Consider the following 18,838-nt stretch of genomic DNA (forward strand, 5'->3'; position numbering starts at 1 on the left):
AGAACGTGTCAATACGTATTACTGCTACCTTTGTGTTTCCTTCTTCGACGCTTTGTCTGCGCTCCAAGTTCCCGTCGCGACAGTGTTGTTCTCTGGTTATTCCCATATTATCGCCATTACTGCAATCAAGCGCTTGCGTTTGGGCACTACCAAGAACAAGAGCACCAAGTTGAAATTCGAACGACGGGATTTTCCCGTTTCCTTTTGGGGATACCGAGGCGACCACATTGTCAGTTTGCCGCCCATTGTTCTGGTTACCTGGCTAACCTTATTGTTCTTTTGTCCCGGTATATATAGGTTCTCTCTTAGAAAATGCTTCCGTTTCAATCCCCGGCGGGCACTAGACCTAGACGACTTAACGTCACTACCACATTCTTTCCTCCTCACGATTTCGAGTTCCACTGAGTGGCTTTACTTCTGACGAATATGCACAATCCTTTTCTAATCATCAGATTTGTATTTTTCTGTAAGACTGCCTTGTACTCGTCAAATCTTATGGGCTGCTAATCATGGCGAACGACCAGCGATGCTGATTTATTTCAGCCTACTCATTCTCGTTTTTGCGGCCTGGAACGTACATGCTACAAATGCGCTGGATGCAACGGGTACGTTTGCCAATTATTTTTTATTAGCTTCCTCACTGACATTTTCCGTGGCCAGTGTCTGGGTCCGCCGCATTGATGCTGTTTAATAGCTGCGCTACACTCATCCTCATTGCTCTGTACGTGGTGCCACTATTTCATTCATATGGCCCGTCTCATATGTCGCCAGCGCTATGGCGGAGATAGCCTTTCCACACATGAAATTTGCGCACGTCAAAGCCGAGCTCCTTTGGACGACAGTGATGAGCATGTTCGACATCAGTACGTCCTGAATTATACGCATTCGCAATCGCTCATATTATTTCCAAGGCGCATCCATTAGTCTCATTGCCAATGGACCTGTGATGACATGTCAACTTACGGGTACGTCAGTCTACTGCGCACTTACCGAATCTCAAATTTACCCTGTATTCTTGCAGCCGACTGGTCAGTTTGCGCATCTTCGACACTTCTCGTTCCGACGACATGGCTGAAAAGCTTTCTTGGTGGGTTGTTTTCGACTAATAACCAAGGCGAGACTAATTCGTAATCCAGTTCTTGCGTATGTCTTCAGCCTCTTCGTGTCCGCGGTGACCCACTCGCATGAACACTCGAGCATCTGGAACAAGTCCGTTTACACTGTCCCTTGGTTCCGTTCCAGTATTCCTGAGGCATCGTCCGACGGAGGCTCCTCCCATACGGTCGCTGCCAAACTGGGATATGGCAACGACTCTTGGAGCCAGTATCTCGGTGACATTGCTTCCACAGGAGATCGCAAACGCAAGGTGGGCGAAAAGACGCACTGGGCCGATAAGACCCAGATTCGTCGGGGAGTGGACGATCCGTTTGTAAAGCGCAGTGATGGTTCCACCTCCGCGAACTCGTCGCAGAGATCCAGCGTGGAGATCAGTTCGCCTACCTTTCAATCTCCCAGAACACCTCCGCTCCCCCCTAGAGCCGAGTCTAAACCACAATCTATCGGCTCCCGATTTATTGAACGATTCCGCGAATCTCGTGTTCTGGCTCGACCGGGTCAGTCGCATTTCAGTATGGAGTCTACCATGACATCTGGGGGTGCATTTCCCCGCGACATTGACGATCATGACAAGCCCATACCACTTCCTCGGCTTTCGGAGTGGATGAGAGCGGACGCTAAGAAAGGCATCACCGTTCATACAGTCCCCATGTCTCCTTGACGGAGCTCCTGGTATATCTTGATGACTTTAGACCACGAACAGTTACTGTCGGACTCTTGCCATTTCACACAGACATTGAACTTTGCCCACGCACCAATTTTTGTAGCCCTACTATCATGTATATCCACGTTATAGATTATGCAGGAAATATCATAATTCGGCTGTCTCTAGCCCTTGAACATTCCATCCCAGTCGTGCTCTGAGTTCTTGATTCTCACGACTGACAATTTCAAGTTCGGATTTTAGGCTCTCAAGCTGTCGGCGCGCATCCAGAAGAGCTTCGTCATTTTCTTCTGATATTTCGCCGGCACCCACGGTTATTCCTATGACAGTGGCGTTGAGGGTGATGGAACTAGAACTAGAAGGAATAACAACATACCGCCGACAAGCTTGACCAAGCGCCACAGACGGAGAACAATAAGTAACGCGCCGAGTTCCCTTTCTTTACCCTTCAAGGTAATCTCCAGAAGAAAAGTTGTTATGATGATGGCAGCATCAAACAGGTGCAGTGGAGCATGGGTGACCTGCCCGAGGGGATTATAATATTGGAGACCGAAGGCCCAAAGGGCGAGAGGAATTTCAACGAGGAAGAATGTGGTGATAACGAGAGAAATGTGAGCCAGAACTTCGAGCCACGGGGGACCCTCTGGACCTGTTGGGGTACAGTCGGCAGACAAGAGAGTATATGCAAGATCTGCAAGCACACAAGTAGCGTCAATAGTAATCTATAATGTCATAGAAAATAATTATTCGTCTGTCCCCCCAAGATTGCAATTGACAATTCTTACCAAAGCGATTACGAACTTGTGGAAGAGCTGGGCCTCGAGGATTTCACCTAATTTGCAGCGCCAGGAATCGAGGGTGCCTTTGCTTTGTTCTGTGTGTAGCAAGGGCTGCTGCTCTGTATCAATCATGGTTGTTGTTTATCAAACACGGTGGGTCGCTCTGACGTCACTGACCCTTCTCTTCTTGCTACTGTTATGTCTTCCATGCTATTTCGTCCACGCCTCCGGTTTGTTGCGCCGCCATTCTGCCGCCAGAATTGCTTCAGGACAGGATATCGATGTCGTGTTCGCTTCAGCTCTACCGAGACCCTGGCACCACCAAAAACAAGCTTCTCGTTTACGCCGCGCTTTTTCACAACAGCTGGCGTTGCAGGGGTAGGACTAGGAACCTTCTTGGCCACCAGGTCTTCCATTCATTGCGATGGTGCGATAATATTTCAGCGTGATTGGTAGCAGGCCTTTATCTTTTGAATTTAGCCCCGATAGCAATGGAACCGTCAGCTCAACCCGAGGTCCTTCCACCGCCACCCTCATCATCCGTCTCGATATACGAGCTCTCCTTTGGTACCGTCGCAGGCATATGTTCCGGGGTATTCATCAAAAAGGGAGCGAAAGCAATGGCATTTTTCTTAGGCGGCATCTTCGTGCTTCTCCAGGCAAGTTCGTTATGCCCTGCGCGATTCCATTTCTTACTAGACGGTAATAGTACCTCGTATCGTTTTCTGTCATACGCGTCGATTGGGTAAAAATGGGCGGACGTTTTGAGAACCTGTTCTACACAACGGACGCGACTGGTAGAAAGAAGTCACCAACACTATACTCCTTGTTCAAATGGGTTGTGGATTTCTTGACGGCAGACTTTCAACCACGGGCATCGTTCGTCGCTGGGCTTGCGCTAGGTTTGCGGTTGGGATAATGGCGGGCCGGGCTGGGGTATTGATAATGGTACACAACGCCAAACAATGATCAAATTTTCTTGTACTCTGTATTTCTAATTTTTCGTCCTCCATCCGCTATCATGGGTCGTCGCGCTAAGAACAAGCAAGGTGCACCAGAACCATTCGAACCAAAACACCTAGATTCGTCTCGAAAACGAAAGGCGGGGAACGATCTCAATGACAAGGAGACTGCTCCCAGACCCCCCAAGAAACTGAAGGAAGCAGGTCATGTTAAAGCAAAAGCCAAGAGCTCTATCAAGGCCAAAACAAAGGAACCAAAGACCAAAGCAACACCGGCGAAGGGGAAACAAAAGGCTCGGGTAGATTCTGAGTCTTTAAACGGTTGGGAGGATGTCGATGAACAAGCAGATTTGGATGCGTGCGTACTCTTAACATCTCTGAGGTAGATCATGTTTTGAATATTCTTCCAGGTCATTTATGGATGATGATTTTGGTGACGTAGATGTGCAAGAGTGCGCCTAATCATTGACTTTACCTGCTTCGATATTTACCCCACTTGAAATTAGCGACGAACCTCTACGAGGGCCTGTGCAAGAGTTCCAATTCAGTGACGATGATGAAGAAGATGAACCCATCCTTCCTTCTAAAGCTAAAAGGTCGAAACAAAGTGAAAGACCTAAAAAAATTATACCTACGGGTTCCGACAATTCCTCAGATTCTGACGAGGGGACTCCGATGAGGATGGTCCTACAACTATGGCCAACATGGAAGCCCGGTCGCGCGCATTGGATGCAAAAGCCGCTGCTGAAGCTAAATTGGACGCTGAAGAGTTGCAGCAGGCAGCATTCGACGAAGAGGACGATGATCTCGACATGGACGACGACGAAGACGATGTGGATGGGGATGGGGAGGACAAATTTCATCTACCTACAGCTGCTGAGAGAGAAGAGGAAAACAAATCAGGTGGTCCTGATGTGAATATGATACAGCGGCGTATGAGAGAATGCGTACGGGTGTTGAGTAGGTTCAAGAAGTTGGCCGAACCGGGACGGTAAGCACGATTCTTCTGCTTGAACATCAATCCATACTGATGAGTTCTCGTGTATAGCTCTCGATCAGAATATACTGACCAACTGCTGGCCGACATTGCAAGTTACTATGGTTATAATGACTTTTTGGCGGAGAAGTTGTTTCTTCTCTTTCCCATCGGCGAGGTACGCCGCCGTGTTTTAACACCCTGTATTCCGTTACTTCATGCTTCTTTATAGGCCATTGAGTTCTTTGAAGCCAACGAAGTATCCCGTCCTGTCACGATTAGAACAAACACCCTACGGACTCGGCGGCGCGACCTCGCGCAGACACTGGTTAATCGCGGTGTTAATCTGGAACCTATAGGTAAATGGACGAATGTTGGGTTGCAAGTTTTTGAGAGCAGTGTCCCCATCGGTACGGATCGTTATCTCTGGCGCGTTTGCTCTAAACAATAATATTTCAATAGGTGCTACTCCCGAATATCTCGCCGGACACTACATGCTTCAAGCAGCGTCTTCTTTTCTTCCTGTGATAGCTCTAGCGCCAGAACCAAATGAGCGCATCTTGGATATGGCTTCGGCCCCTGGAGGGAAGACCACACACATTGCTGCTCTTCTGCAAAATACCGGGGTTGTGTTTGCTAACGACGCGAACAAGTCCCGAACGAAGAGTCTTACAGCGAATGTACATCGTCTGGGTTGCAAGAATGTTGTCGTCTGTTCCTATGATGGTCGAGAGTTTCCCAAAGTTATGGGAGGATTCGACCGGGTCTTGCTTGATGCTCCATGCAGCGGTACGGGCGTCATTAGCAAGGATTCAAGCGTAAAAGTGAACAAGGTACCTTACTTCTTTTCAATCACCATGCGTTCCCTTCTCACAAAACCCGTCGTTAGTCCGAACGCGATTTCACACTATTGTCGCACCTCCAAAAGCAGCTTATCCTCTGCGCTATCGACAGTGTTAGCCCCGAGTCAAAGACCGGTGGATATCTTGTGTACTCGACTTGTTCCGTTACCGTGGACGAGAACGAGGCCGTAGTGGACTATGCTCTAAAAAAACGGCCGAATGTCAGGCTGGTTGACACTGGTCTTGAGTTCGGGCGAGAGGGCTATACGAAGTATCGCGGGAAGACTTTCCATCCGAGTGTCAAGTTGACCCGGAGGTTCTATCCCCATGTGCACAATATGGATGGTTTCTTTGTTGCGAAGTTCAAAATCGAGAAGAAGGGCAAGGAACGTCCGGTCGCTACGCAGAAGGATGAAGCCGTCTCACAAGGGCTGGAGGCTGCTGAGGATACGGAAGCCGCAGCGTTCGATTCAGACGAAGATCGGCCGTATCTTGAAGGTACGTTCCTTCCATCTTTTGACGATTCATTTTATTAACTGTGGGATATTCGCTCATAGATGCCAAACGCCGACGTATGAAAGCGAAGGGCTTACGGCCACCGCCTCGGACAAAACCCCCTCCAGTCTCTTCCGCTGTATCAGCTACAGCATAAGTAGCCAACACCTGTGAGGAAGGGGTCTAGGCTGATCATATCATTATGCAATCCTGCGTTTCCACATGCATCTCGTTACTTGAACATATTCTATTGTTTCACGATCCTTCCATCAGGCGGGTGCCTCTCTAATCTATGATGGCCAAGAGAAACGATAAATGAGTTGCGACGTTGGACATGAGAGACGTTGGCCGCTCCCAGTGCAATATTTCTAAAAAGAACAGTAAAAATACAATTTATTTAGTTACTACAGGTACTTTTCCAGACGTGAAGGACCTGATACTTATATAAAGGGGCGTTTGTTGACCTGTATGAGACTAATCCAAACATGGTGCAATATCTTATCAAAAGAACATTTGCAATCGCTGAGATGCGATCGAGCACTTAGTACCTTCCGCCCTTATGTGTGTTACGCTATGAACGGAATGGTGAAGCGAGCAGTCAATGAACGACATACCGGTGTCTTCCGCAGGCACATATGCCACAGCATGAACCGACAATTCCAAGCCATAGCGCGACGGTCGCGCCCAAGACCATCCACACCCTGATATCAAATGAAATTGAGCAGACCTATGTGATATACCGAAGGATAAGATCCACGCACCGCGTTGCCCCAGGTTAATTGAAGTTGCCCATCAGTTTCGTCGTTCACACGGTGCCTAATGATTGCGACCACAATGACGTCAATCAGGAAAGCGATGGTAGTGAGGATGGCGGCGACTGAGCCCGATGCCGAGAGTGCATAGCGAAGGCAGGCGTCCAGTTCCGCGGCAGAGTATGAACAAGGAAGATAGGAAGGTCAGAAAGGCTAGTCCTACAGGCTAGATACGGAAGAAGGCGATAAAAACGAACGGAATAGCGCAAGAATAGCGTAACAGCATACCGATAGGATGCAGTACCAAGGCAGCCGCAGAGCCCTTATTGATGAGATCGGCATATTGCTCTACATTCCTGCATCAGAGTACAGTCAGCAAACAGTCAGCTGGGGATAGAATAAGTAACCTTACAAGGCCTCTGCGATAGTGCTATTGAAAGTGTAACCTAGTTTGGGGTCGGTGCACTCAGCTGATACACTGGTTTGACTTATCGCTGCAATACTACGGAGATTATTGTCACATTGATTGAGAAGGACGAATGGTTTAAAAGTGACTGACGAGACATCAATTGCGGAAACACAATATCCCCATACACCAAAAGTAGCGGATCCATTGGCGTCGGCGACACCATATAGGTTAGTTGCCTCGGCAGTGAGCTGGAAGAGGAAAAGAGACTTGATAATGGGTACGGAGAGGAGACCAGAAGGAGAAGGACAAATGCACTCAAAGAAACAAACGGCGTGATCGACGCTAGCATGTCGATATTTGATCTAAGACAGGGCAATTATCGCGTCCTACCAAGTAGGAGAATGAGGGGGCGGCAAGCCAAGAGGAGTACTCAGTGCCTTTAGGCTATTTATTGTAACGGAGCATAGAAACGCTCCATTCCTTGGTTAGGTTTGGAGTACGTGATGCCTGACCGGGACCCTGAGGCAGCGATTACCGGAACCGTAACGTATTTTTGGTAAGTCGAAGGTGCAAAGTGACAGAAATCGGACGACGCCGCCACACAGAGTCATAAGGGAGCTCTGGAACGATAAGTAGGCGGAACCGTCGGGAGAGAAGGATCGAGGGTATTCAATTTGCCACGCGCGTTGCCAGGAGACTTTTGACAGATAACAATCGAAAGAGAGGAAAGAGGAAAGAGAAAAGAATGCAGAGAAACGAAAAAAAATAGAGCAATGTAGAGATAAGGTATTGAGGCAGTGAAGAAGGGCAGCAGGGGGACAAAGAGAACATAAAGGCTGTTATAACGGCCTGCTATCAGAGGGTCAAGCTTTGACGTGATTTGCGGCTGCTGAAAAATTATTGATGTCGCTAAGAGAATATTGATGCTTCGATTTTTTACGACAAATTACAACAGCTGATACGGAAGAGATATCAACGACTGCGAACAATCAATCCTGACCTGGACAGCATCGGGCTGTTTGCGTGTGACCTTTGTCTTCATTCGAATATCCTCAGCAACGAAATAAAGGGCTTGCAGTCGCCAACCTTTGTTCCCTCTCAGATCGTATGATTCAATTCAGTCTAGCCTGTTTTTCCCACAATCGCTCTCCCTTTGTGGGCCAGAAAATAGGGTTTGGTTCAGGAGACAAACACAGGCAAACATGACCCTTTTGCATTTATTTGGACTCGTCCCTTTCCTGTTTCCGCATCCTGCCCTTTCTTTTCACTCATCCCTCATCCCAGTGGGTTTTAAGGCTGCGTTGCACGCATATCTGTCTCTCTCTTGTCAGTTAATACCCTTTTTATGTTCGTATCCAGCTACCGCCTTTTTCTCTTTTTTACCCATCTGCTCACTGTGCGACATTTTTCCAGCTTTCTCCCATAATGTCTGCGCCTGAGACCACCCCCGTTCCCGCTGCTCCTGTCGAGGAGGCAAAGCCTGCTGAGACCCCCGCCCCTGCTGTTGATGCTGCGCCCGCCGCTGAGGCGCCCAAGGCCGAAGAATCTACTCCTGTTGGTTTTCTTTGTTCTCTTTTTCCCTTCCATTTTCCCTTATCGCCCTTCTCATCTTTCTAGGAAGCACCCAAGGAGGAAGTGAAGGCTGAAGTGCGTATCATTCTCGTCGTGTTTGTGTACAGCAGGTCTCATCATCCTTATCTCCAGGAGGCTCCCAAGGCCGACGCTCCTGCAGCCGCTGAAGAAACCCCCGCACCTGCTGCTGAGGCTGAGGCTACTCCCGCCGCTGAAGAAGCCAAGGAGGAGGCAAAGGACGACGCCAAGCCTGTTAGTATTGCAGTTCCAGTATGTTCTTATCACGAGACTCAATTGTGACTCGTTCTAGGCTGCAGAGGCCGAGGCCCCTAAGAAGGAGGAGCGACCCAAGAGCCCTGGTCTCCTCGCCAAACTCCTTGCGCCTTTCAAGGATCAGAAGGCTAAGGTCGAGAAGAAGGTCAAGACCGCTAAGAGCCCGAAGAAGGAGAAAAAGAAGGAAGGGTCCGAGGTAAGTTGTCTGACCATTCTTCTGTCCCATTAAACTTACTATCCCCGTCAGACGGCTCCCGCTGCTGCTGAGGAGTCTGCTAAGGAGGAGTCTGCCACCGAAGCCCCCGCAGAGGCCGCTGAGCCCGCGAAGGCTGAGGAGGCCCCTGCTGCTGAGCCCGTGAAGGAGACGTGAGTATTGATTGGTGTCTTTTCTTATCCGTTGTCTAAAGTCATGTGCAGCGAGACTGCTGCGGAGGCTGCTCCTGCTGAGGCTGCCGCCGAAGCTGCCCCCGAGGAGGCTAAAGAAGAGAAGGTGCGTCGGTCTCTATAGATGCCTCGCTACTGCTAACGGGTCTTCAGAAGGAGGAGAAGAAAGAGGAGAAGGCCAAGGCTAGCAAAGTTGGCCGCCGTCTATCCGCGCGTGTCGGCGATTTCTTCAAGCCTAAAGCCAAGGCAGAGGTCGCCCATCCTCCCAAGGTTGATGAAAACCCACCGAAGATTGAAGAACCTACCCCGGTTGCTCCTCTGGAGAACCCTGCATCGGAACCTGCTGCTGAGGCTGCTGCTGAGGCCAAGTCTGAGCCCATTGCGGCCGAGGAGTCGAAGCCGGAGGCTGCTGCTGCTGCTCCTGTAGCAACGCCTGTGGTTGCTGCTGCGGCATAAGGGTGTTTTTGTTTCTTTTTTTCTGGACCATCATCATCTCTATCTTCTATTGAACGACCTTTCATGAGCATTTTTTATAACCTTGTGTTGTCTTGGCTTTCACTGTGATCATCTTTCATCTCCTCTCCTCATTCTAACCATTATTGCAGTCGTGGATATGTCAAGTCCATTAGCCATGTTTTGGTTATCAGTTCTGACTACGATACATCAGGATCTGGTTCTCACATTTCTTTTTACGACACCATTATCACGACGAGCCTTATCCGTTTCTTATTAATTCGATTCTGATTGAATACCCATCCTTCTTTTTATCGGATCGTGCTCCATGTCATTAGGCTTCCTGTAATCGCTTCCGCTTCCATATTGATTTTTTTGGCGCGAACATGTCTCGTTAAGTTTCAAGTCGTGAACGGTAATGACTCACGAGCCATATTTGTCAACGTGCATTGCAAGGTTTTCTGCATTCAACCATCTACGTCGACGGTCATGGCACCCAAATCCTCCAGTCACGGGAAAGATAAACTGATTGGAACTGAAGACGACGTTCTTCAGGCTGTGGTTCTTGCGGACAGTTTTAACAAACGGTTCAAGCCGTTGACGACGCGAAAGCCTCGGGTATTTCTCCGTCTTTTTTTTTCGTCTGAGAGATGGACTGAACTGTTTTTCTTATGCAGTGTCTACTGCCTGTCTGCAATGCACCTTTACTCGACTGGACGTTTGAAAGTCTTGCCCTAGCCGGTGTACAAGAAATTTTCGTGATGTGTCGATCACACGCGGAACAGGTCAAGGCCGCCATCGCGTACCTCTCCACCATTTCTACAACGATTGCACTTTAATTCATGGTCTGCCAGGGAATCGCGATGGAGCAAACCGGGATCTGGCCTCAAAATCGTACCCATAATGACTGCAAAGGAAACTTATTCGCCTGGAGATGCCATGCGCGATGTTTACACGCGTGGGTTAGTGACCAGCGACTTTGTCCTCGTCATGGGCGATTTGGTCAGCAACATCCGTATAGACGAGGTCGTTCGTGTGCACAAAGAGCGCAGAAAGTCGAATAAGGATGCAATCATGACTATGGTAGTTAAAGAGAGTGGTGTCAAGCATCGGACAAGGTGAGTTTTGCCCATCTGGTGCCCTGTGTTGAATGATAGAAGCTTTGTAGATCAAAGGGCGAATCTTCCGTATTCGTTCTAGATACAGAGACGTCGGAGTGTTTGCATTACGAACCTGTTACAGGTTATCCGCCAACCAAGAAAGCGCATATACCCCGAGAAATCTTTGCTCAACATTCAGAGGTCGAGATACGGAATGATCTTATTGATTGCTCTATTGACGTATGTTCTGTGGAGGTGGGCGTTGTAGCATCGAACGTTGGTATCAAAATCTAACAGCATTAGGTGCCCTCGCTCTTCCAAGACAATTTCGACTACCTCGACCTTCGAAGAGACTTTGTGCACGGTATTCTCACTTCGGATCTACTGATGAAAAATATCTATTGTTACATTGCCAAAGAGGGGTATGCGGCTCGAGTTAAAGATACAAGGAGCTATGACTCGGTCAGGTACTATTTCTGCTGCGTCCTCTGGTATAATCCAGTGATGTACTTTTTACAGCAAGGATATCCTTTCGCGGTGGGCGTTCCCGCTAGTGCCAGACGACAATCATCCCGGTGGTCATGCTTACGAACATATCCGTGGCAACAAATACATTGCGAAAGGCTCTACGGTGACCCTTGCTCGGTATGTAGCATCTATCTCCGCACTATGTTTGCATTTTGACTCTGATTGAATTATCAGGACAAGTAAAGTCGGGAATAACACGCTGATCGGATCTCGTACCCAAATACTGGACGACGTTCAGATAAAGTCTTCAGTGATTGGACGCGACTGCATCATTGGCGCTGGTAGCATTATCGCCGACTCGTACATATTTGACGGCACGAATATTGGCCCAGGATGTCTAGTTGAACAGAGCATCATTGGCGAAGGAGTGATCATCAGAAATAATTCAAGGATAGTGCGAGGATGTCTGCTTGGCGATGAGGTGATTGTAGGCCCCGGTGCAGTTCTTCAGCCTTTTGAGCGGCTGTCGAAGAAATGGCACTCAGAAGAAGAGGACGACGACGACGAGGAAGAAGATTCCGATTTAGAAGAAATAGAAGCCAGTGCGTTATCTTTGCAATAGCGCTCGATGCCCGTGATACTGACTTGGAGACCCATGACACAGGTCAGTCGTCAATATCTGTGCAATTGGGAAAAGATTCGAATGCGATTGTGTGGCCCAGGGGCGCACCTGACGACGAAGACGAAGACGATGTCGAGAATCATGCGAACCAGCGGTTCATGCGGTTAGGTCCGTTTACATGTTCCTTACCTCTCCTAACCCTCGTCTTACTGACACACATATCTAGGTGATGATCCTTCCGACTTGGAAGATGATAGTTCCGCGTCGTCTGATGACGAGGACGAATCTTCATCAGACGAGGACGGTGACTTCAAGATGAGCCTCGAACCAGGTCTCGCATTAGAAACGTCTGCTATCAACCTACCGTCTTCGGATGCTATCGCAGAGAGTGAATTTCGGGCCGAAGTTACTCAGTCTCTTGAGCGAGCTTTTGCCGAGGGGCATTCTATCGACAACGCTGCCGTTGAACTGAAGACACTCCGGATGGCTAGCAATGTCCCTCTTTCACGTGTAAGAGAAGCTGTTGTTGCAGCCATAGTCGAACGCATCAAGATTGTCGAGAGCGGAAGTGCTGCTCAGCGTACCGAAATATCTAACGTCATACAACGATGGGGCGGACTTATTGACAGAATCGGAGGGATAGACGCGATAGAAACCATTTCCGTTCTTCAGGTAAAAGTGTTTCACATTATGCAAATGACCCACCCTGATGAAATAGTTTAGACCCATTGTTCATCATCCGAGCGGATGCCTCTGTTCGGACAGATACTTGCGGCCCTGTACCAAGCAGATATTGTGGAGGAGGAAGATCTAAGAGCGTGGCATTCATCACCATCCGCCGGAGGCGTGGGTTTGGCACCTGGAATTCAAACAGACAATATCAGAAAATGTTGGAGCATAGGTGCCCTTCTGATTCAGCAAATTGGACAACAAGACAGTGGGGAAGAAGAAAGTGAAGAAGAGGGAGACGAAGATGAAGATGAGGAGAGTGAATAAGTGGCTGTTCGAAACTTTATTGGTACACTATATAGTATACAATGGTGGTATGTAATCATTACGGGAGTGGAAGGGATGTGGTATGGCTAGTACTTGAGAATGATGTACAGAGCTGATTGTAGAGAAGATCATTAGAGTATTAGACGAAACGCGCAGGGCGGGAAGCTTACCATGTATGATACCAGGGCTGCAAACAAACCGTTAGCATCAGCTCGAAACGGGGATAAACGGCATGCTTACATCCACCCCAAAATGGTCAGAAGAATGTTGATGAGCTATATAAAAGTAAGAAATATAAACGCTGCAGACACAACGAGGCACGTACCAGGTCAGCTCCACAGCCTCTCTCGAAAAATACACCCAAAGGTGGTAAGATAATAGCGACTAGGATCTGAAATGTGCAGAAAATAGATAAGTCTCTGCAATGAAGGAGCGAAGCCGTATATACCTTGCAAATATCTGATGCAGTGAAGGCCATGATAAAACGTGAGGCGAGTTTCGTAAAAGACTGTTGGATGAGCTGTCCAAGTTATTATGGAGAAAAACGAGTGACGCGCTGCTTTTTGTACCCTCGTCCCAAGTGACGTAATTCCTACGTCCACGTGACATAGCCAAGTGTGGCTATGCTTCACTTGGTACAGCTTGGTACTACGTCAGTCTGAGGAGTCAGTGTAGAGCCACTATGATCATTGAACGCAGTGCAAATATCTCCTACACCCCCATGGGCGGTGACCCATTCCGCCAGTTCGACCTGTATTTTTCCCGCAGCAATGGCGGTCCTTTCCCCTTGATTTGCTTCATTCATGGGGGAGCTTGGCGGTCGTATGTTTCACAGCCCACAGAAACGTAATTTTCCTGACATCATATGTTCAAGCGAAGACAAATCCGACCATTCAGTTCTGGCCGAACGCCTAGTTGCATTCACTGGGTTCCCGGTCATAATTCCGAACTACCGATTGACTCCCAAGGAATCCACGGAAAACTCACGGTTCCAGCATCCAGGCCATGCTGAGGACGTCTTGCAACTGCTCGATTTCCTCATGTCGTGGGAAGGACCAACGACAGTCGGTCATGTATATGACCCACACAATATTTACATCATGGGCCATAGCTGCGGCGCACACATGCTGGCCTCCATATTTTTGGATTCGTCGTTCATCACTCCGACCATAACCCCGTCGCCCCAAATACTCAACTCTGTTCATTGTATAATTATGTCTGAAGGCATCTACGACATCGACACCCTTATCACTCGTTTCCCATCTTACCGTACTTGGTTTATCGAAGCCGCGTTCGGAGGTAAACCGTCTTATTCCGATTATTCCGTGACACACCTTACCCTCAGAACCAAATCAATTCGCTGGTTTGTCATTCATTCGAAGGGTGACAGCCTCGTTGATACCGCGCAGAGCGAGATCATGTATCAACACCTGCACGAATTGTATGGTACCTCCGCCGGTTTCGTGACCATGGATGTGGATCGGCTGCATGCGGATCATAACGCGATCCTGGAAGGAGACGCGTTTGTTGAGTTAGTGGGGCAATATATACTCAAGGATCGTTCATCTACCAGTTTGAACAAGACCATTTAATATTTGGATGTTGGAGTTGATATTATAAAGTTCATCTCCCAAATGAACGGCATCAGTTAATACGGACTTCTTCGAATACCTTCTCTAAGCACGAGGCCGCAACTTCACAATCCTGTAGTGTATTATACAGCGGCGCAGGGGCTAAACGTATCACATCGGGCCTCCGCTCATCAGCAATGACCCCATAGCTCGTTAATGCGTCGTTAATGTTCTCCATCACACCCGAACCCTCTGGTAGGAATAACAGTGACAGTTGCGCGCCTCGAGATTCGGGATCTTCAGGTGTAATGATGGTAAACCCGGGAGAACCTGTGCCATTCTGGTATTTCGTGGGCACCTCACTAGCGGCAACAAAGTACTTGGATTGCTTCAACAGCTTTTCCAGCGTACCAGTCAACTGCAGAGATCGTTCCCTTATCGGTATCATCATACCCACTTCTTTAAATACTTGAAGAGACCCCAAAAGTGACACCACGGAGAGCACAGATGGATTTGACTGTTGGAAGCCTTGGGCACCTACAATTGGAGAGAACGTAGGTCGCATCTCGAATCGGGTCGCAGGTTCGTTTCCCCACCAGCCTGCGTGTCTGATATATGTATGGTCAGCTGCAAGGGGCGGCAGTAAGAAATTCCTGGGCACCTTGGTGGTTGATGTTCGTTCCACTTCTCATGCATGAAAAGACCGGCTATGCACCCAGGGCCGGAGTTCAGGTATTTATACGTACACCAGACGGCAAAGTCGACATCCCAGTCATGCAAAGATAGCGGTACGTTGCCAACTGCATGTGCCAAATCCCACCCACATATACAACCCTAGAAGGAGAGATAATTTGACCTTATTGACAACAGACCAAATCAAGAAAGTGTGAAGGAACCCTACCAGCTCTTTCGCTTTTTGCGTTATCATTTCCATGGGGAACCACTGACCAGTATAATACTGGACTCCAGAAAAGAGAACGATGGCGATGGAAGATCCCTCTCTGTTAAGAACATCTAGGATGTCCTCCTGACGAAGGGTAAATTCACCCTCCCGAGGAACCATTTCCAGAATAGCGTTCCTGGGATCTAGTCCATGTGCACGAACTTGGGAAGCAAAGGCGTACTGACAGCGGGACAATAAATTAATGGCGGAAGATTTCATCTAGTGCAGTAAAACGAACCTGATCCGAGGGGAAAGCGCGGGCCTCACATAATATTTTGTAGCGACTCGGTGTGGGTTTATAGAAAGAATCCATCATGAGGTGCAAGTTGGCTGTTAGAGTGCCCATACACGCCACTTCTTTTTCCTTGGCTCCTATATTATAGGCTTTTCATTTATAGATGCGGAAATGAATGATAAGGACCTGAACTCGCCTACGACCTCGGCGAGCAGGGGAGTTACATGATCGCAAATGTCTACCCATTCCCTTTGATGTGGATGGGAAAAATGACCGACAACAGCTCTACATAATTGCGAGGTTAAGTGAAGATGCGAGGCACTTTACTGGAACATTCATACCTTTTCGACCAGACTTCGAGTTCTTCTTCGACCAGGGTCCTGGATTTCTTCGATAACGCTCCCAGGGAATTTCCGCACAGATAGGTACATGGCCCGTTCTCTGTCCAAGTCTGAGTTAATGTGACTGTCAATCAAAGTGATTTGCCTTGCCATCTCCCGCCTTCTTGATCGCACACACGTCCTTGTTGGTGGGTAAAACGAATTGGTCGCTCAAGGGAGCTGCCATGATGATACGGAGCAAGCGAGCTGGCAGTCACAAAACTTGAAGGTGAAATGGATTTTTCAAGCTGATTGAACCAAATGAGACAGATCAGATTAGATCAGTAATAAGACCGCTCGCTTCGGGACGGACGGACTTGGCTCCGCTTTCGTACTACTGAGGGTGTTACATACTACAACTCCCTAGGTAGGATAAGTCGCCCTGGGTTCAACTTCTATTCATTCACAAAATGCTAATTTTGATGTTTGGATAGACCATATCAAACTTCGCTCAAGTACTGAAACAGATACTCAGCATGAGCACCTCTCGTAAAGCCGTCATCGTTGGAGCCGGTCCTGTAGGCTCTTTGTCTGCCATTGTACTCGCCAAACGAGGCTGGAGTGTATCTCTTTACGAAGGACGTCCTGGTGAGATACCTTCGGTGTCGAATACTAGCACCGTGCAGCATGCCAATGTCATTTCCCAGATCCCCGACTTCCATCGTCGAAAGAAGCCGCCCGTCTGCGTTCAATAAACCTTGCCATTTCCCACAGGGGAATTTGTGCCATTAATGCAATCGACCCCGGGGTGGCTAAACGATTTTTAGAGGCCGCTGTTCCCATGCGAGGGCGCATGATTCATCATTTGGACGGAAAGCTTGATAGCCAATTGTACGATAGAGATGGTCAGGTCAGTAGTTTTTTTGTCCACCAGAAAATTCTTTTCTCCCCTTGATTTTAATTGATACTGGGACGAATCAGCAACAGTTATCATTGTCGGCCATGGCTAACGCTTGCATTCCGGCAGTGTATAAATTCGGTTGATCGTTCCCTACTCAACGAAGCCCTACTTGGGGAAGTCATTGGTTTGCCTAATGTTAAGGTGTTCTTCCAGCACAAATTGCAGCTGGTTGACTTCGAAAAGAAGACCATGACTTTGAAGGATCTAAGTACGGGCGAGGACGTCTCAGCCGATTTTGATTTTTGTATCGGAGCCGACGGTGCCTTTTCGACTGTTCGACGACAGATGATGCGGGTTGTCAGGTCAGTCATCGGTCTCGGCAGCACTTTCGAACTGACAGTTCTCCTGGCCCTGATGGTGACCATTTGTTCAGAATGAATTATCAACAAGAGTACATCAGGGACGAATACATTGAACTCAAGCTCTCGGCAGGCAGGGACACTGATGGGTATCCAACGTTCCTCCTTGATCCGAACCACCTGCACATATGGCCTCGTCACTCATTCATGCTCATCGCTCTCCCCAATCAGGTAGGCGAGTTCTTTTGCGTGATTTGGTCTTCTTATCATCAACCGTTTAATTCCACGCAGGACAAAACATTTACATGCACTTTATTTGCACCTAGCTCCGAGCTTGATCGTCTGAGGACTCCAGAAGAGATTCTAAAGTGGTTCAAATTGCATTTCCCGGATGCTGTCAGCCTTATTGGCGAGAAGGAGCTCCTGAGGGACTTTACGTCCAACCCTCGAAGTCCCTTAATCTGCACCAAGGTATCCAATATCTCTACAGGCGCTTGCGGAATGCTGATCGTTTTCGAAACCAGTCCAATCCATACCATTACTTGGACCGGGCTCTTCTATTAGGCGATGCTGCGCATGCCATGGTTCCATTTTACGGCCAAGGCTTGAACTGTGGCCTGGAGGACGTGAGAATTCTGGACGTTCTGTTAAAGGAAGAAGGTGTCACTTCGACCACTGTGATCCCTCCCGGCAGCATAGACGACCGTCTTGCACGTGCCCTTTCTCGCTATTCTGAGACGAGACATGAAGATCTCGTCGCCATCTGTGATCTTGCGATGAACAACTAGTAAGTCCGTTCTTTCGTGACAAGCGTGGAATCCCCTTTTGATTTTTCTGATTGTGCCCTATCGTAAATACAAAAAGCATCGAAATGCGCCACTTGGTGACTTCCCCGTTATTTTTGTTCAAGAAAGCGCTTGACAATTTCCTTTATTATCTGTCGTCGAGACAGGATATGTCGTTTGACGCATTCAACGCAGTACTTTCTCACCTGACGTACGGATTGGGGGAACCCCGTGGATGGGTACCATTGTACACAATGGTCACATTCCGTCCCGACATTAATTACGCCACGGCTAAGAAGAGGGCGGCTAGGCAGTCTGGAATACTTACCGGCATAGGGTTGGCTAGCATCGCTGTTGTCGCTTCGGTCGGGGTATGGGCAGTACGAGCCGCACGGCTGGCCCTCCTGCACCGGTCGCAAGCCTGAACATTTGAGTGGAGAATAGAACATCAAATACCCTGGTGCACCGGAACAATGGTTCTTTCGAAGTGCGCCGTCACAGAATGCTGTAATGTTGGATTGTCGTGTGGCACCGTGCAGTAGAGCGGCGAAATGTAGAAATATTTTCACGATGGGAAAACAGAAGAGTAGAACAAGAAAACATACGCGAGCGGGCGTGTACTGGTATCCCGGACAGTTGATTTAAATTTCCAGTCCGTCCATGAGGCTAGAGCGTTAGACTCGACGGTTGATGTTCAAAAAATAGTATCCTTGATTGTACAGCTGGCGCCCCTTCTATCATAAGGAAACGATAGGATCGTACGTACAGAGAGGTTCCATAAATAAGCAACGATAACAGCAACAACTATGACTTTGGCGGCTAGCGACAGAAGTAACCCAAGAGAAGGAAGGGATAATGTTC

The 18,838-nt window shown here is 48.4% G+C and overlaps 11 protein-coding genes across 11 annotated transcripts; 7 read left to right on the forward strand and 4 right to left on the reverse strand.

Annotated features, from left to right (window-relative positions):
* The first annotated feature begins 207 nt into the window (after positions 1-207).
* On the forward strand, positions 208-1,852 carry EV420DRAFT_1536865 (uncharacterized protein). Its single transcript, XM_060472902.1, has 7 exons — positions 208-466; positions 525-605; positions 661-721; positions 772-863; positions 912-965; positions 1,022-1,087; positions 1,137-1,852. The coding sequence occupies exons 1-7, from the start codon at positions 427-429 to the stop codon at positions 1,775-1,777; spliced, it is 1,035 nt and encodes a 344-aa protein (XP_060331820.1). The 5' UTR covers positions 208-426; the 3' UTR covers positions 1,778-1,852.
* On the reverse strand, positions 1,853-2,721 carry EV420DRAFT_1536868 (uncharacterized protein). The gene is made up of 3 exons (XM_060472903.1): positions 2,566-2,721; positions 2,157-2,502; positions 1,853-2,100 (listed from the first exon to the last, which is right to left on the reverse strand). Exons 1-3 carry the CDS (start codon positions 2,689-2,691, stop codon positions 1,928-1,930), a joined length of 645 nt encoding a protein of 214 aa, XP_060331821.1. The 5' UTR covers positions 2,692-2,721; the 3' UTR covers positions 1,853-1,927.
* On the forward strand, positions 2,566-3,790 carry EV420DRAFT_277959 (FUN14 family-domain-containing protein). Its single transcript, XM_060481513.1, has 3 exons — positions 2,566-2,986; positions 3,040-3,218; positions 3,269-3,790. Exons 1-3 carry the CDS (start codon positions 2,758-2,760, stop codon positions 3,476-3,478), a joined length of 618 nt encoding a protein of 205 aa, XP_060331822.1. The 5' UTR covers positions 2,566-2,757; the 3' UTR covers positions 3,479-3,790.
* A 426-nt stretch (positions 3,791-4,216) lies between these two features.
* Positions 4,217-5,991, forward strand: EV420DRAFT_1268702 (NOL1/NOP2/sun family-domain-containing protein; the record flags this gene model as incomplete). Its single annotated transcript, XM_060467460.1, has 6 exons — positions 4,217-4,512; positions 4,570-4,675; positions 4,730-4,907; positions 4,960-5,330; positions 5,387-5,837; positions 5,897-5,991. The coding sequence occupies 6 exons, from the start codon at positions 4,217-4,219 to the stop codon at positions 5,989-5,991; spliced, it is 1,497 nt and encodes a 498-aa protein (XP_060331823.1).
* A 283-nt stretch (positions 5,992-6,274) lies between these two features.
* EV420DRAFT_1747302 (uncharacterized protein) lies at positions 6,275-7,344 on the reverse strand (the record flags this gene model as incomplete). The annotated part of the gene is made up of 8 exons (XM_060480195.1): positions 6,275-6,308; positions 6,383-6,405; positions 6,449-6,535; positions 6,596-6,711; positions 6,875-6,942; positions 6,999-7,088; positions 7,146-7,243; positions 7,288-7,344. 8 exons carry the CDS (start codon positions 7,342-7,344, stop codon positions 6,275-6,277), a joined length of 573 nt encoding a protein of 190 aa, XP_060331824.1.
* An 848-nt stretch (positions 7,345-8,192) lies between these two features.
* EV420DRAFT_276723 (uncharacterized protein) lies at positions 8,193-10,124 on the forward strand. Its single transcript, XM_060481511.1, has 10 exons — positions 8,193-8,342; positions 8,409-8,549; positions 8,613-8,642; positions 8,700-8,765; positions 8,799-8,819; positions 8,878-8,973; positions 9,001-9,036; positions 9,088-9,206; positions 9,258-9,330; positions 9,378-10,124. The coding sequence occupies exons 2-10, from the start codon at positions 8,421-8,423 to the stop codon at positions 9,678-9,680; spliced, it is 873 nt and encodes a 290-aa protein (XP_060331825.1). The 5' UTR covers positions 8,193-8,342; positions 8,409-8,420; the 3' UTR covers positions 9,681-10,124.
* On the forward strand, positions 10,013-13,251 carry EV420DRAFT_1536883 (nucleotide-diphospho-sugar transferase). The gene is made up of 10 exons (XM_060472904.1): positions 10,013-10,295; positions 10,355-10,479; positions 10,532-10,795; positions 10,846-11,032; positions 11,081-11,244; positions 11,297-11,422; positions 11,480-11,847; positions 11,910-12,035; positions 12,094-12,539; positions 12,591-13,251. The coding sequence occupies exons 1-10, from the start codon at positions 10,167-10,169 to the stop codon at positions 12,861-12,863; spliced, it is 2,208 nt and encodes a 735-aa protein (XP_060331826.1). The 5' UTR covers positions 10,013-10,166; the 3' UTR covers positions 12,864-13,251.
* EV420DRAFT_1641831 (uncharacterized protein) lies at positions 12,950-13,341 on the reverse strand (the record flags this gene model as incomplete). Its single annotated transcript, XM_060477289.1, has 5 exons — positions 12,950-12,975; positions 13,034-13,050; positions 13,104-13,138; positions 13,189-13,254; positions 13,312-13,341. The coding sequence occupies 5 exons, from the start codon at positions 13,339-13,341 to the stop codon at positions 12,950-12,952; spliced, it is 174 nt and encodes a 57-aa protein (XP_060331827.1).
* Positions 13,342-13,584: 243 nt separating this feature from the next.
* Positions 13,585-14,455, forward strand: EV420DRAFT_1268587 (Alpha/Beta hydrolase protein; the record flags this gene model as incomplete). The annotated part of the gene is made up of 2 exons (XM_060467453.1): positions 13,585-13,685; positions 13,738-14,455. The coding sequence occupies 2 exons, from the start codon at positions 13,585-13,587 to the stop codon at positions 14,453-14,455; spliced, it is 819 nt and encodes a 272-aa protein (XP_060331828.1).
* A 52-nt stretch (positions 14,456-14,507) lies between these two features.
* EV420DRAFT_1620170 (pyridoxal phosphate-dependent transferase) lies at positions 14,508-16,179 on the reverse strand (the record flags this gene model as incomplete). Its single annotated transcript, XM_060475550.1, has 7 exons — positions 14,508-15,042; positions 15,096-15,268; positions 15,336-15,557; positions 15,616-15,749; positions 15,809-15,897; positions 15,954-16,063; positions 16,132-16,179. The coding sequence occupies 7 exons, from the start codon at positions 16,177-16,179 to the stop codon at positions 14,508-14,510; spliced, it is 1,311 nt and encodes a 436-aa protein (XP_060331829.1).
* Positions 16,180-16,294: 115 nt separating this feature from the next.
* Positions 16,295-18,682, forward strand: EV420DRAFT_1536910 (uncharacterized protein). The gene is made up of 8 exons (XM_060472905.1): positions 16,295-16,359; positions 16,427-16,580; positions 16,640-16,842; positions 16,960-17,195; positions 17,267-17,423; positions 17,484-17,663; positions 17,717-17,979; positions 18,057-18,682. The coding sequence occupies exons 2-8, from the start codon at positions 16,469-16,471 to the stop codon at positions 18,400-18,402; spliced, it is 1,497 nt and encodes a 498-aa protein (XP_060331830.1). The 5' UTR covers positions 16,295-16,359; positions 16,427-16,468; the 3' UTR covers positions 18,403-18,682.
* The last annotated feature ends 156 nt before the right edge of the window (positions 18,683-18,838 follow it).

The sequence above is a fragment of the Desarmillaria tabescens genome (genome assembly GCF_030435595.1).
Source record: "Desarmillaria tabescens strain CCBAS 213 chromosome Unknown EV420scaffold_14, whole genome shotgun sequence".
In the NCBI taxonomy this organism is placed as follows: Eukaryota; Fungi; Basidiomycota; class Agaricomycetes; order Agaricales; family Physalacriaceae; genus Desarmillaria; species Desarmillaria tabescens.